The sequence below is a fragment of the Bactrocera dorsalis genome, chromosome 2 (assembly GCF_023373825.1).
Source record: "Bactrocera dorsalis isolate Fly_Bdor chromosome 2, ASM2337382v1, whole genome shotgun sequence".
Taxonomy (NCBI): domain Eukaryota; kingdom Metazoa; phylum Arthropoda; class Insecta; order Diptera; family Tephritidae; genus Bactrocera; species Bactrocera dorsalis.
In genome coordinates, this window is record NC_064304.1 from 82031530 (window position 1) to 82047630 (window position 16101).

The 16101-nt window shown below is 37.3% G+C and overlaps 2 protein-coding genes across 4 annotated transcripts in view; one reads left to right on the forward strand and one right to left on the reverse strand.

The window, feature by feature from the left end:
• The first annotated feature begins 4437 nt into the window (after window positions 1-4437).
• LOC105226575 (tetratricopeptide repeat protein 30 homolog) lies at window positions 4438-8185 on the forward strand. 2 transcript variants are annotated; one of them, XM_011205505.4, is made up of 10 exons: window positions 4438-4498; window positions 4574-4660; window positions 4727-4905; window positions 4969-5327; window positions 5423-5590; window positions 5659-5930; window positions 6568-6764; window positions 6839-7049; window positions 7115-7496; window positions 7832-8185. In XM_011205505.4, the coding sequence occupies exons 2-10, from the start codon at window positions 4601-4603 to the stop codon at window positions 7960-7962; spliced, it is 1959 nt and encodes a 652-aa protein (XP_011203807.2). In that variant the 5' UTR covers window positions 4438-4498; window positions 4574-4600; the 3' UTR covers window positions 7963-8185. The 2 variants fall into 2 exon arrangements, with proteins under 2 accessions (XP_011203807.2, XP_049304429.1); XM_049448472.1 differs by lacking the exon at window positions 4438-4498 and having other exon boundaries at window positions 4505-4660.
• LOC105226576 (putative cysteine proteinase CG12163) overlaps window positions 7980-16101 on the reverse strand; it is a 36904-nt gene continuing 28782 nt past the window's right edge. The window contains exons 3-7 of one of the 2 annotated variants that reach the window (XM_011205506.4): window positions 12506-12633; window positions 12051-12439; window positions 11511-11859; window positions 11261-11439; window positions 7980-8700 (exon numbers count right to left, since the gene is read on the reverse strand). In XM_011205506.4, the coding sequence (XP_011203808.2) occupies window positions 8435-8700; window positions 11261-11439; window positions 11511-11859; window positions 12051-12439; window positions 12506-12633 (1311 nt within the window). In that variant the 3' untranslated portion in view covers window positions 7980-8434. The remainder of the gene's footprint in view (window positions 8701-11260; window positions 11440-11510; window positions 11860-12050; window positions 12440-12505; window positions 12634-16101) is intronic. The other variant, XM_019990400.3, reaches the window with a different exon arrangement.

Sequence of the window (16101 nt, forward strand, 5' to 3'; positions counted from 1 at the left end):
ACTGTACTTAGGAGCGTGCGCGCACCAACGGGATTCGGGGTCGAGGTCGTTCCTATCTAACGAACGAGCGGCTGGCCAGTTGTCTCCGAGCACCTGGATGCTCATTGTCTTTTTTGACATCAAAGGCATTGTCCCCCATGAATTTGTTCCTCCTGGGCAAACCGTCAACGCCAAGTTGTACGTGGAAGTCCTCAAGAGACACAAATGAAGGGTCAATCTGGTCCGACAAGACATCGCAGCCGAGTGGAATTTGCACCACGACAACGCCCCGGCTCACACCGCCTTTCTTGTGAGTAGCTACCTAACGAAGGCCAGCATTCCAATGCTTCTGCAGCCGCTCTACAGCCCCGATATGGCCCCCGAGTTTTTTTGTTTCCTTGCCTGAAAAGGTCGATATAAGGCAAGAATTTTAAGAATTGTAACGATTGGTTCAATAATTTTTTTAAATCGACTCAGTCCTCTTATTTTCCGGACAAACCCTGTATTTAGAAGTATAAAAAACTGATACGAAACTGATTTCACTGAGGAATATAGATCGCGTCGACGTTTCCGCGAATTTCAAGGATGACATCTTTTACAAAACATGAAAAATACTAAAGACTACGATATTTTTATATTACAGTGTTGGCATTGGAGTCCAGACGTGATTATAAATATTAATTTGTGCTCCGTAATTGCTATGCACGCCGATCTTAGGCTAATGATGCTCTAGGAAAAGAAATACTACATTTTTTTGCATAACTTTGCAGATTTTATATTGTGTATTTAGAATGATGGGATTAATGTCAAATATACAACACAACCCGTCTCCTCTCCGCCAAGTTGCTCGTTAAATTTTTACCATTTTGAAGGATGCCACTCTCATGGAAACCCTCGGTTGTATTGTCCAAAAACAGGAATATTGAATTTACCATGCTTTTCTTAAGCTAAAAAAATTATAGTCAAGAATATACTTTGTAGGTTGTAATCATTTGACGTCAGGCTAGGACAATAAAGTAGACTTAGGACTTTCTGCCCTGGGCGAGATTTCTACGGCGCCCTCCAACTGCAATTCAAACCCATTCGAAAAAAGGGAAAACATTTAATGAAATAACCGTTTAAAAAGAAATAATTATTTATTATAAAAAATAACCATTTATTACAAAAACACTAATCAAATTTTACTTTTCTGGCCTTTCTATCAGCGAACTCTTTTATAAGGTTGTCAAAGTCGATGTTTTCAGCAATTTCGTTTTCAATTGACAAAGTTGCTAAGTTTGTCAATCTAGATTGAGAAATTGTTGATCGAAGATAGGTTTTTATCAGCTTCAGCTTTGAAAAGCTCCGCTCCCCACTAGCAACCGTTACAGGTATAGTTAATAATATTCGCAATGCTATCCATACATTTGGATACAGTTCTTATAAGTTGCAATATTTGATGAAATTTAAAACAAAAATGGGAGTAACCACATTTTGATCAGGCAAAAAGGATATCACACAACACATCGATGAACAGAAGCTGAAAACAATGTGAACAACCTCTGAAGTACCCCAAACAAAGTGACTGATCCTACGGATGACTTAGCGGCATCGCATAGTACTAGATTGTAGCTATGACACACACACGGCACATAAACAGCTAAGGGGTTTATGTCGAGAATTCTCCTTTGAACCCCAAGATTTTTTCCCTTCATATTCGCCCCGTTGTCATAACCCTGACCCCTATAATCGTTCAATTTTAGTCCGTATTTATTTAAAACATTAATAATAACTTCAGTCAGTCTTTCACCAGTTGACTGATATTTTTTCATTATCGTCTGATAAATCAACAAATCGTAATGTCAGCGAAAGTTGTTCTACATGACTAATGTCAGGAGTACAGTCAGCTATAACAGAATAATATTTTGATTTCTTTGTGTGTAATATGATTTCTGACTTCACTTTTTCACCCATCAGCTCTATTAATTCATTTTGAATATCTTTTCCACAGTAGTGGTCTGAAATATCAGCCTTCATCGCTAATCGCAAGTGCTCCTGCATGACTAGATCAAATCACTAGTAGTTGTACAAAGCCTAAGAACTTTCCGTTATTTGGCGTATATAGTTTGTCGGAAGTACCTCTGAACGCCATATTGTTTTCGGCTCAATAAAGTGTGATATGCATCAATCTAGACAAAACATTATTCCATTTTGTAGTTTCCTTTCTAATCAAGTGTTGCTTTTGACAGTCTATTGTTTTTCCTATTTTTAATCGTAGTTCAGCATCAATCCAAGAAAATTAAAAAAAAAAATTTAACATTTCAGACAGGTGTTTCCAGTTGTTATACTCTTCAGATACTAAGTTCGACGTTGAGCTACTATCAAATAGTCTACAACAAAAACAATAAACTCGTTCCTGAATTGGCGCTGAATTGTTTTTTTGTTTGCAAGTTTTTTTGTGAAATGGGAATTAGAGAAATGTCGGCCTGTGTCATTCGTCGGATAATTATCAATGTGAGTTTGCACTGGGCCACTAGTAATTATATGATCAATGATTTTGCCAATTCGAGTGACTGGCCAAGTGGCAGGATCCGATATATTGGCGACAACAGTACTAACGTCATCTAGAATTTGTATTGGTTGTACATCACCAATGGAGTCATCCGGAGCAGCATTTGTAATTGTACCACAGCTTATCATCTCACTTTGGGAAACTTTGTCCACAATCTCTTCAACACAATCTTCAGTTATCTGATTTGACTTGTCAGATAGAGGCTCCGCTACCGATACATTAATTTCTATTCCAGATGTAGATGGCATATTTAGATCTTCATTTTTTGTTATGATATATTTATCTACATATCGCTCATTTGCTGCAAGACCGGCATAAATCAAAAAACGTGATTTTTGAGTTAATGATGCAGAATTGTTCGTTATATCATACTTCATGTTGAGTGAAAAATTCATATGAATACCTCTTATATGCTCCGCTTGAGAAGAGGTGTAAGGTTGGAGTCACCGTGTAAGGTTGTAGTCAGTTGAAAACTTTAAACGCGTTTTCTGGCGAATCGATTTTTTTGACTTATGCCGGTCTTGCAGCAAATGAGCGATATATTCATGAACTTTTTTGTTCTCTGAAATTCCTTCTCTTTTTCTGCTTTCCGTTTTCTATATTCTGACCCAGATGGTTTCTTTTTTTTCTCAACGTTATCAGACATTTTGTACTAAAAATTATAGGTATTGCAATTATAATAATATGTATAACCAATATTACATTTTTTAGAAGCCACTTATTTCTCCGCCACCCCACGCCAAACATTTAAACAAACAAATGTTACCTCCTTATTATAATAATTATAGATAGATAAAAGTACTTACCTAATTAAATAATCCGACAAAAAAAGCAAATAAGTATATTCTTTAAGTATGTTCTTTTACACCATACAACTTTTAAGATAAAACTAATGTCACTCGATAGCAGAAACGGATAGTGACGAACATAGCATCGCAATGGAACATGGACCGTCTGGTTACTACTTCGCGTCTGTTTGTTTTAAAATAATTGTTTTGTATGTGCACCGATTTTATGAACGCGAATGAGCTGAGTTCGTTACGCTTCGCTAAAACAACGCTAGCTCTTTTTAACCAAAAAGTTAAAAGGAGATAGACAATGTGTTTTTCTATGATTGGGGATTCCCCGTAACATAACATAAAAAAATCCGCTTAATTAAGGGAATTTACGACTAAGCAGACCTCGAACTATGAGCACGAGCTGGGAGGCGCCTGCGGCGTCCCTTTTGACCGACGCCCTGGGCGGTCGCCCAACCGCGCCCTACCCTAACACCGCTACTGGACTTTCTAACCAAGTTTACGGAGCATCGGGCGAGTTACTATCGATTTGTGTGGTCTGACGTTGCCGTGATGGAACACACTTCCTCTCCCATTGGCTAAAGCTGACCGCTTGTAAACTTATTTCAGACGTCAGTTGTCATAAGTGACGCACCGTTTGTCACCAGTAATAATCTGCTTCAGAAACGGATCGAGTTTTTACAATTCAGTTTCCCTTATTTAAATGATTCCAAACGCGTTCAAGGTTTAGCTCTTGGGCAATAAAAACAGTGCTCACATAACGATCCGACTCGACAATTTCCATTATTTTAACGATATTTTCGACAATTGGTCTTTCAGAGCGTGGTGCCTGTTAGAAACTTCTTGGCTAGCTTAAAATACCAATACATATATTTAAGGGTATAAAAAATGCTAAAAAAAAAATGATAAAATTTAATAGGATCTCAAAAGCCTCACAATAGTTTTGCCATATCATCAAATAATTCCGATACGTATATAAATCAGTTCGATTATTCCGTTCCGAACAAAAATTAGTTGAGCTATGGTATATGTACATGCTTTGTATGGTAAGCAAAGGGCTTTGTTATGGACACTTGGCGTCACATAAATGTGGCTAGTAACCAAGGAAACCAAGAAGGAGAGTAAACAAACAAGCTGAGTGACCGGTACATTTTCATTTCTTGTTTTAAAGGTACACATTAGAGTTTGAAATAATATATATTTTTTCCAATAAATTAATTATTAAACTTAATATTACAATATATAGCACTAGGCAAAATACATTGTGTTAATAATGCTGCATCAAGGCATAATCTTAAGGGAAGGCCATATAACGCGAACCATCTACAATTTGGTAAAAATTATTTTAATTGTGTCGATTAAGAGACTCAAACATTTTCTGTGTTATTTGGGGCCGTAGATCAAAGACAAACGCTACGATGATGTGATCGAGTGCATGGTAAGTTTCGGTGAGGCGGCTAACACCAGAGCGGGTCTCTCTACACTGGGCTACTGCTACTATCACGCACAGAAATATGAAGAGGCCGCGACTTGCTATGAGCAACTGTGTACGCTGGTGCCAAAGGAAGCAAAATATAAGTAAGTGCAATAGTACTTCAATTGGTCCAGGACGAGCTCATGAGCTACCAAAATCAATTCTAGATTTTATTATGCACAATCGCTCTATCAGGCGGGTATTTTCGGAGATGCACTGCGCGCCTTAAAGCAAATCAGCGAACACGAAGGACTGCGGGAGTCTTGCTTACAACTACAGAGCGCCATACTCTACTCCAGTGAGGACTTTGCGGCCGCGCAGAGTGTATTGAATCAACGTGCCGCCGGCAATGCGGAAACACTCAACGATGAAGGCTGTCTACTCTTTCATGCCGACCAATTTGAGAAGGCGGTGCAGCGTTTCTCGAACGCTTTGAAGGTGGGCGGTTTTAATCCGCTGGTGGCATACAATTTGGCATTATCGCATTTTCACAAAAAGGAAAAGACACAGGCCGTGGAATACACCAGTGAGTACAGAACGGCAAGTGCGGGAAGATTGAAATTAAAACTAAATTGCCTGTTTTATCGTTTCGCCTCTTATTTTGCACTTTCGCACTGAAAGCGGAGATTGTGGACCGCGGCATACGCAATCATCCGGAGTTGGGCATTGGCGCGCAAATCGATACCGACGGCAGTGCGCGCAGTGTCGGTAATCCAATTACGATGGCCATGTCGGGCATAACACAGGCGTTGAACTTGAAAGCGGCTATCGAGTATCAGGATGCCAATTGTACGTATTCAATTACAGCGGTGGTAGTGTTGTTATTTATATGTATGTCTTTTTTTGTCATTTCTTAGTGGATGCTGCACACGATTCGTTGTTGGATTTGCCGCCACGCTCCGAGAGTGAATTAGATCCGGTTACATTGCATAATATGGCATTGACCGATCCGAAAGGTCCGGTAGCCGGTTTGCGTAAATTGGCGTTTCTTTTGCAGCTTGGACCACCAGCTTGTCCGAAGGAGACTTTTGCGAATATCTTATTGATTTGTTGTAAACATGAAATGTACGAAATGGCCGCCGATATACTGGCGGAGCATACGGATCTAACCTATAAATATCTGTCACAGGTGGTTATGACGGAGAAAATTTTCAATATTCATTTCTATTAGTTTGGGACTTATGAGTTTAAGAATGAAAAAGCGTGGCTTTACTGACTATAATTAGATTTTAGATTTGATCGATAATTGTACAAATTGGTACTTCGACGCATTTTGAAAATTTTGTGCATTTATGGCTTCTAAACTATTAATTGTTTTAGCGAAAGCTTTGGTGATGTCAGAAATATGCTCATTAGAAGACGATTATTAGAAAAGAATCAAAATTCAACATGATGTCTTAGACACAAAGAGACTTACTGCATCCATAAATATTTCATATCTTTTTGGTGGCTTTCCAATTAAACACCATTCTTAGGGGTTGGTAACTGCACTTGTTCCCTGGACCAGATCACAAGATTTGTTCTATCTCAATTATTCAACGAGTTAAAATTTTCTTCAAATGTCAAAAATGTCTTTAATTTTAAGACCTATTGTTTGTCCAAACATTTAGAAGATGTTTGAGTGGCTAATTATATATTTATATTAAGACGCAATAAATCAGAAGAAACTATTTTGTAACTTGGTGTTCGATTTCAGGCTGTTTTGTTGGCAAAGATAGTTTTAAAAATCTTTCCTTTTACTTTCCTTCTCTCTTCTATGAAACCAGTATCTCTACGAGCTGCTCGACGCTTTGATAACTGCACAAACCTCTTCGGAATTGGCAGAGAAAAAATTAGGAGTCTTAGCCTCGAGCTTAGCGGGCAAGCTACGCAGTCTGGCTGCCAAAGTGCAAGAGATGCGCGGCACCACCGATCAACTGGCGCTACGCAGTGCTCTGCAGGACTATGAGAACGCTTTGGAACTGTGAGTAATTTACTTTTATTATTTTTATAAAACTTAATGAAATACTTGTATATCAAATTTATCACAACACTCAGTTACATGCCGGTTGTGTTGGCACGCGCATGGATTTATTGGCGTGATGACGACTTTGTCGGCGCCGAGCGTGAGTTTCGCGCCAGTGCTGAATTCTGTTCGGAGAACTCCGTTTGGCGTCTCAATGCCGGTCACGTGCTCTTTATGCAGGGCGACAAGTACAAAGAGTCCGCAGCATTCTATGAGCCGATCGTGCGGCAGCACAATGATGACGTAAGAGCAAACATTTATAGCTTAGGTATTAACGGTTGTTATTTTAATATGTCATTCTCATGCAGATAATGTCAGTTCCCGCGGCGGTTTTAGCAAATCTCTGCGTCTCATACATAATGACCTTTCAAAATGAAGAAGCCGAGGAGCTGATGCGCAAAGTGGAGAAAGCCGAAGAGTTGAAGGGCAACATGGGCAAGCAGTATCATCATTTGTGCATAGTTAATCTAGTTGTGGGCACACTGTATTGTGCGAAATCCAATTATGAATTCGGTTTGTCGCGCATTGCGCATGCTTTGGATGGCGGCAATGGTGCTCGTCTCTATGCAGACACTTGGCTGCACGTGAAGCGTTGTGTGTTGGGTCTACTCACAGGTATGGCGAAACAGAATATTATTCTGCCATATCCGGCGGTGCAGGAGGTGCTGAATTTCTTGAAATCTTGTGAAGGTGAGGTTTTTATAATAACGCTTGATTGGCTTTTGTATATTTTAAGCATACCCCAAGGTTCTAAGAGGTTAGGTCAGTCTAGAGCCCTGGAAAAAGTTATAACCTTAACAATACAATCTGAGAATTTTTATTAGACTTAATTAAACCTGTGTCTGAGTATATACAAATTTGAATATTAACATTTTGATACAATGTGGTAGCTAATTTGAATAAGAATTGCATCCTTTTATGATCCTGACGTATTGTTTAAAAGAGACTAACCCCACTTCTTAATTTAAGCTAGCATTAGCGGTTAAAAATGCTTTATTATTATTTTTTAATACCAAATATTTCAGTTTACGGTCTCTTCACACCCGCCAATATCTATGCCGCCACTGACGAAGTGCCCGCTGAGCCCTTAACCATCGGCTTGGAAGCAAGAAAGCTGCGTCTACTGTTGATTAAACTGAGCGAATATGAACAGTGAATTAAAATTTATGTATATATAAAGTTGTTTCGTATGTATTTACTTCTACAAGAACGTTTATTTATTTGTATATATGTATGTTCTCATATAATATATATGTATATGTATAATTAAACGATTACATTACAAAATATATCAACTTAAAAGATCGGTAAAAATATTGTATTTAAATATTAGTCGTGATGAGTATAATTATAAAATGTTTTTTTTTTCTTTTCGTGTTATAAAATATTTTATTTATGATTTTTTCCATTTGTTGGCCATGAAAATTTACGTCGCAAAACATTTTAATATTTATTTTATTTTAGGTATGACTTTTGCCAATATATTTAATTTAGTGTTATTTTGTTCGTATTGATGTTATGATTAATGTGTGAGCATTTACTAAAAAAAACTAATTATTGCATTTTTTAACTTATTCACTTATTTGTGAATAATCTTATATGAACTGCTTGCTCGTGTTTAAATCGTTTTACTCCAGTACTGCCGATGAGGCCATTTCGCTGACACCACAGGTATTATCGCCGCGGTAGACGCGATAGTAGCCTTGTTCGCCCCATTTGGGTCCCCATGAATTCTTCACAATCCAGTAGGGCAATGTCTTCTTGAACATGGGATAGTCGGAGACACCATAGCCGACAATAAGTACGCCATGGTCGAGATTCTTTTTAGAACACAATGCCTTCCAGGGGTGGGAGACACCACCGCGATAGAACTGCATAGCATTGGCGTTAATACCTGCAACAGAGAGCAGTTTTAATTAAAATGAAAACAAAAATACAAAAATAAAAAAGTGCACAATTTATAATCTAATCAGTGTTGGTATAAAGGTGTCACGGCTTTCTCTTCAATCAATAAAAAGGCGGCACTCCTAGAGTTAAATTCTTTAAAATTAAATTTTTAATTTTTGCTTATTTTAATAATGTATTCCTTTAAAAATACACTAACGTTTGAAAAAGACCTAGCATTTTTTTGGTTTGATCAATAATGACATGAGTGTTTTCATCCATCCGGACAACATGACCTAGCCAGCGTAGCCGCTGTCTTTTAATTCGCTGAACTATGTCAATGTCGTCGTATATCTCGTACAGCTCATCGTTCCATCGAATGCGATATTCGCCGTGGCCAACGCGCAAAGGACCATAAATCTTTCGCAGAACTTTTCTCTCGAAAACTCGCAACGTCGACTCATCGGTTGTTGTCATCGTCCAAGCCTCTGCACCATATAGCAGGACGGGAATTATGAGCGACTTATAGAGTTTGGTTTTTGTTTGTCGAGAGAGGACTTTGCTTCTCAATTGCCTACTCAGTCCAAAATAGCACCCAATCCAAAGTAGCAAGAGTTATCCTGCTTTGGATTTCCAGGCTGACATTGTTGGTGTTGTGTACGCTAGTTCCAAGATAGACGAAATTATCTACAACTTCAAAGTTATGACTGTCAACAGTGACGTGAGTGCCAAGTCGCGAGTGCGATGACTGTTTGTTTGATGACAGGAGATATTTCGTCTTACCCTCGTTCACTGCCAGACCCATTGTTGTATTTGTTTACAGTCACTTAAAATATTCTTCTCGACTGGTATGGTATGGTGAATTCAATCGAGGTCGTAAATCATCGGAAAGGTCGTTCAAAATCAGTTGTTGTTCCGAAAACTATTGATGCTGTGCACAAACTGATATTGCAAGATCGTCATGTGCCCTATGGTGAGATTGAGACAACTATGGGTATTAGTGCTACTAGCATACTTTAAATATTGCATGAACAATTGACCTTAAAAAATTGTCGATCGCTCGAAAAAAGGCTCTTGTCGACTAATCGAGAGAAATGTTAACAAAATATGATAACACGTTTATGAAATCGTGACAGGTGACGAATTGTGGATTTACGCATATGAGCCCGAAAGTAAACATCAGCCGATTGTATTGGTCTTTCAAGATAAGACGGGATGAGATAAGCCACTTCCAAGCAAATAGTTGCCTTTTTTTAGGAAACACTCGACATGTTGCAACCATAGCACCGGAGCAACGTAGACCAATAAAATCTGAGTGGTACACAACCATTTATTATCAATTGTCTTTCAAGAAATCAGGAAACCAACCGACGAAAGAGGATCACTCTTTACCACGACAATAATAGCTCTCACACATCGACTGAAATAACTGCTTTTTGAGCACTAAAAAGTCGATTTGATGACTCATCCTCGTATAGTCGTGAAGTGAATCGAATGACTTCTCGGTTCACGAGGTGTATGGCGAACTATCTTTGCGTTTTAGGGCATAACAAAATTAACTGACTTTTTTGTCGCTCGTGTGAAGTTTGGACTCCATATGACAATTAGTGTTTGTTCGGTACTTGTTTGTTTACGAATCGAAAAATTAGCCTAGCGATTTTCACCGTGAAGGAAAATTAACAACGAGGTTGCTTGAAGTTTTGTGTTTTTAATGGAGTAGCAAGTATGGAATCACTGAAAAATGTTGCAGAAGCGTTTTCGAGACTCTAATGTAGTATCACGAACACAAGTCACCGAAACTTCTCTTATTGGGGTCGTCCATCCACCCGTTTTAGTGATGATAACACCGAAAAACTTAAAAAAAAACAATGCTTGAAAATCGTCGTATTGGCGTCAGAGTGATGAGAGGATCTGAACATTATTTATGGATCGACACAACATATTTTGGATAATGTTTTGGGTATGAATTGTGTCAATGCTAGACCCGTGCCAAAGGGCCTGAATCAGTTGCAAAACCAAATCGAGAAAAGGTCCTTTTAACGTAGCTGTGGATACTAACGCCTGATAAGACGTGGGATTATGAATCAAATGGTACTTGCCAATTTGTTTAAGCTTTCTACCAAATGATTTATCAAGAGATGCTATGGCTTAGTGTAGCCATACCTATGTCATGGATTTTGGCTGGTTAAAACTGTAATCTTGCTCAAGGTCGCCTAGGTCTATTTCACTCGTTTTTTCGAAAGTTCGAAACGATATTTATCGAAAAACATTGCCAACATGATTTCAAATAGCGAAAGGAAAGATCTAGAGTCTAATATTTTTCATAAAGCGCTTTCTACTCTAAGCGTCCTTTGTAATTCGTTAATTGGCCGCGTGTTGTGACCAAATACTATAAGCATTCTCCCGAATTGTTGCGTTAATATTTATTTTGCTGCCAATTTTATAGTGTCCAACCAACATCGGACGTATGGAATGCACAATACCTCTGACGAGTATACCGATCAAATTCATGCAGAGCACTGATTAATTATAATAATGGTAACATAATATTTAACACTTCAACTACTCACCAATTGAAATGGGTCCATTGGCAATTAGCCATTGTGCGATGGCGGTCTCATTCTTTGGCAAATCAACACCACCCTTGACCTTGACATGTACCTTCGACTTGCTGAATTTGCATTGGTCTTTGCGTCCCTCATATGGGTAATCGGATTCCAATTCCAAACCACCAATATGCTCTATTGCTCTGCAATTTAAAGAATATAATATATAAATATATGTATCAAAGTGAAGAGTTGCTGTAACAAGCACACTTACTCGTAGGCATTGTCCATCAAACCGCCATTGCAGGCCGAATCACTTGTGTCGCAATCAAGCAACTCCTGCTCAGAGTATTCCTCCAGCTTGCCCGTCTTCACTGCATGCAAGCCCTCGACATTGCCCGTCACACTGAAGGCCCAACACGAACCGCACATGCCCTGATTCTTCACCTTCGAAATGACACCCTTCTCTCGCCAATCAAATTCCTTTGGTAACTCAATATTGGGAATCACAGCTGGCGCATTCTTGCTTGGCTTATCCTCGGAGCGTTGCCACAGGCCAGTACGTTGTTTGTATTCCGTGCTAGTTAAGTCAGCGAATTCTGTAATGCCATACTTGGCGCTACCTGTGAGTGTAGAGAACAGCAGACGGTAGGGAATGTGAATAAAGAAGCAAAAGTAAACACAAAAAAGGAGGATATTAAGTATTTGATAGCGCACGTTCCAAGCAACGGAAGTGAAACTTTTGCCTAGGTTTGCACGAGTTGCACATACAAATGTATGTATATAGCAAGTATATTAGAAGTTTCTCGCTTACCCATCTCATTACGATTCAATTCTTTGATAATTTCCAAATTCTGTTTGAAAATACGCAAACGCATTTGATGCTCCATTGCGGTGTGATAGCGGCGATTGTATTTAATTTGGAATTTGCTAAATAAATGCTCGGTTTTGTCTAAACTGTGGTGATTGCGTTTCTTGTGTGTCTTCTTTTCCAGCTGCTCTACCGAGCGACTGTGGCGCCGTTTCACCAATTCCTTATTAGGGCAGTCAAAGGTCACCTCATAGCCATTGGGCAACCATGGTTGTGCCCAAATCTTGACAGTGCAGCGTTCCTTCTCATCATTTTCATTGAAGAGCTCTACATCGATTTTCGTCAATGTGCCCGAAACCACCTGTGTGGTGGCCGAATAGACCTTTGAAATCCTGCATATTAACATAGATTTATCCTTAGAATATTGGAGTTATATGAAAGTAAATATATAGAATTACCTGTAATTGGGACCATCGCCGGCAGCAAGTTTGTCAAGTGACGCCTGTAAACGTTGCTCGGCATCCTTTTTGTCCAATGTCTTAGCACCACCAACTAGATTAGAGCTACGCTTGGCACGAGCATGCACCTGAAATTAAAGAAATTGATAAATAAAAATAAATTTTAGTAATTCAATATTAAACAGTTACAGTATAAAATTTCAAGAGGTTTTTTTTACAGTTGATTCATGATTCAATTCTGTAGGAGGAAGCAGGAAGTTCAGTGAAAGTGCCTTATGAATATTTTTTTCATTTTGCAATACTATTTTTGAAGGCGCTTATTACTCAAACCATGTTGAACTTTCAAAAAAATAATACGAGGAAGGACATCACCTCCTTTATTCATTGTTACTTAAGAGAGTACTCTTTTGTCGTTCGTTAACAAAAGAACGGAATTTGAATAAGGCTAGGATACAGAAGGAACGAATTTTAGCTGCACTCGCACATTCCAGGTAAACACTCATAAAATCTTCCGGGGCCTCGTCGAGTTTTATTATACAGGACATTGTAATCATTAGCGCTCAATAATCAACAAAACAGAGAATCAAATAAAAGAGAGTAATTGCAGGTTTGATTTAAATATTAAATTAATTTTCTCACGAAAAACTGTGGATTAGAAAAATTATGTGGCAGGGTGATGTGAGTTGTTTTAATAATTGTTAATTGAAAACCCACTATAGGCGCCGACCTTCTTTTCCGTGAAAATTTCGCATATTTGATACTTATATACCAGAATCGTTGACCCAACCCTCACAGCTGTTGCCAACTAATATGTGAAATATAGCATTTCGCGTAACGAAAGTTTTGGTATTTTGAAAAAAAAAATGTAAATGTGTACTTCAAGTATTCATGACAGAACGTGACTTGACGAGGAATGTTTAGGACATATGCGTGCTCTGCACCAGGCGAATAAACTATTCATGGTCATTTACTAGATTCCGTACAGGCCGAAAACAATGAACCGACTGAGACTGTTAAGGACGAAAAACTTGAAAAGGCAATTATTAATATATATGTACATAGGTATGATAAATGTTTATAACATTTATGAAATTTTCGCTTCATTACCTTTTTACTTCCAAAAATTTCATTAATTCATTTAATTAATTCCTCACACTTAAATAAGTCGAATGCAAATTTCTACGATCGATGGATGCTTATTTTGGGGTTTTTTGACGTAAGAAAATATTTCTGGTTCATTACTCAATTGAGGAGTTGTTTTTGGCAATTGCTTTGCTCATGGCTAACAATAATTTGTTGACACTCAGTAATTCGTCTCAAAAGATGCTTGCAAAATGTGAGTCATGAAATTTATTTGCAAACAAAACATGTGTGTTGGTTATATAAATAATATTATTATACACATACTTATAATGCATATAAAATAAGTAAATGAAAAACAAATAACTGAGAAATATATAGACAGACGCAAAAGGTGTCATTATTAAATAAAAATTCTATATTCCAGTCAAATACAAGTTTTGCAATAAAAGGATTAAGACAGATTTAGACAAAACAAATTATTTATGTATAAACATGCAATATGTTTTTTATTATACTATTGCAACATGTTGCTACAGAGTATAATAGCTTTGTTCACCGATATAGAACTGCAATTTGGCACTGAAAATTTACAAAAAGTGCGCTTGCCCTTTCTTGACAATAGTAATTTTATGCATAAAAAATTGGTTGAATCGTGTCAATACTTCCCTTAGCTCCCATATACCTAACACAACGATTTTCGAAGTTCCAGGTGACTTTGTACCGCATATATCGACCAACATGTGAGTTATCCCAATGGAAATAAGAGAGCGTGTTTTACTGATAACAGTGTAAAACTTACACATAACAGAGCGAAAACTTGGCACAGCCTCTATATAACTAATAATGTATAAGGATTTTAGAATATCCGGCTGACTTTGCTCTATATGATTGGTTTTACACCTTAAAATATTTCCCTGACTTTGATTATTGTAAGTTGTAAAAGTATAAATGTTCGGTAGCACCCGAACTTAACCCTTGCTTATTTGTTTTTAATTACTAATCCGATTTGTGGTTTACACACATGAATACGTGATTAATCTTTGATAGTCTGCATTATAAAACAACGTTGTTTATTTTCTTAAATAATTTGAGATACTTAGGATTTGAACGCAATAAATTACAATAACGAAACCAAAATGAAATGTCGCGCATGTCTCGATAGTTGTACCTTGATAAAAACCTTAGAAAAATTGGACATTTCTGGGTGCCATTATCAAAAAATGCATTTTAGCTTTAGGCTGGACACTGAATGGCGCTGAGGGGAAGGTGGAGGACAACTGAAAATATAGTTTATGAATACTTTCTATTTGTATCGAAAATCGCTGCTTTTTTGAGCTTTGTACCTCCACATACTTTCCTACTATTTCTCTCTAATAAGCTTTACTCTTGCATCAAGACTTGTGTAAATAAGATATTTTACTTCAAATTGAATTAGTCGTATTAGTAAAATGGGGATCTAATATGGGGATGTAGTATAGTTTTCAACCATAATTGTAATGAAAATATAACTGAATCTCTAAAATGGGTTATAATTGCTTAGTAATGCTGGTGTACTTTTAAGAATTACATTTAAGAAAGAAAAAAAAACAATAGGTAAAGTAATCTACCATAAATGTAAAATAAGATTATGAATGCTAGCGAGTTGAGAGCCCTGCGCCGCAGATATGTATGTGTGTAAATCCAGATTGCTTCCTATTGTGTAGGCCCGACTGTCTTACAAACAGTTAAGTCAGGTATTGTTTGTAAATAAAATCGAAAAAAACGGTAAAGTGACCGTTAAAGTGTCAAACTGTATTTCGGTCCTTTCTTATGTTTATAAAAATAAATATTGTAAACATGATTTTAGACCTAAAAATTAATCCTTAAATATCGCACAAAATTAAACTCAGTTGTTTTGTCAGCATACAGATGCACATAACCTATGTATGTATGTATGTATTTGTTTACACAACTCGCCTTCATTGCATGAAAAGCGGAATTTCTAATGAATGCCGACTTTGGGGCAAAAGAACCGAATGCCAATATATTCAGATACCTGAATAAATGATTAAATTACCTACGTACATATGTATGTTTGTATTTACTCTGGCAATTGAAAATCCAATAAACCAACAATTCAACTAGGAAAATCGACAATTCGAATTGATGTTGACAGGCATCGGTAAACCTACACACTCATATATACACATCCATACAAACTAAAGTAACAAATAGTTGAATAGACAAAGGCTTATTGTGATATTTCCCTAAAATCAACACAATAATATTACGGAATGTACACAAGAGTGTAAATAAGGGCATAGAGCATATGTGAATATTTTGAATCTTCAATGACTTAAAAAATTATAAAACTGAAATTGATTATTATTAAGGAAAATATTAGAATACAATAGTACTAATTACAGAACTATTAACAAATACTAATTATATATAACAACATGAAAATGTCTCATTACTAAATATCACATGATGGTGTTTTATAAAAGTATAAGAATTTCGAGCCAAATATCGCT

What these genes read in the sequence shown, in the direction of transcription:
- LOC105226575 (XM_011205505.4), top strand. Translation starts at nt 4,601, where the DNA reads ATGCTGCATCAAGGCATAATCTTAAGGGAAGGCCATATAACGCGAACC. An exon ending in ACAGGCCGTGGAATACACCA is followed by an intron (nt 5,328 to 5,422) that starts GTGAGTACAGAA and finishes TCGCACTGAAAG; the next exon opens with CGGAGATTGTGGACCGCGGC. An exon ending in TGCGGCAGCACAATGATGAC is followed by an intron (nt 7,050 to 7,114) that starts GTAAGAGCAAAC and finishes ATTCTCATGCAG; the next exon opens with ATAATGTCAGTTCCCGCGGC.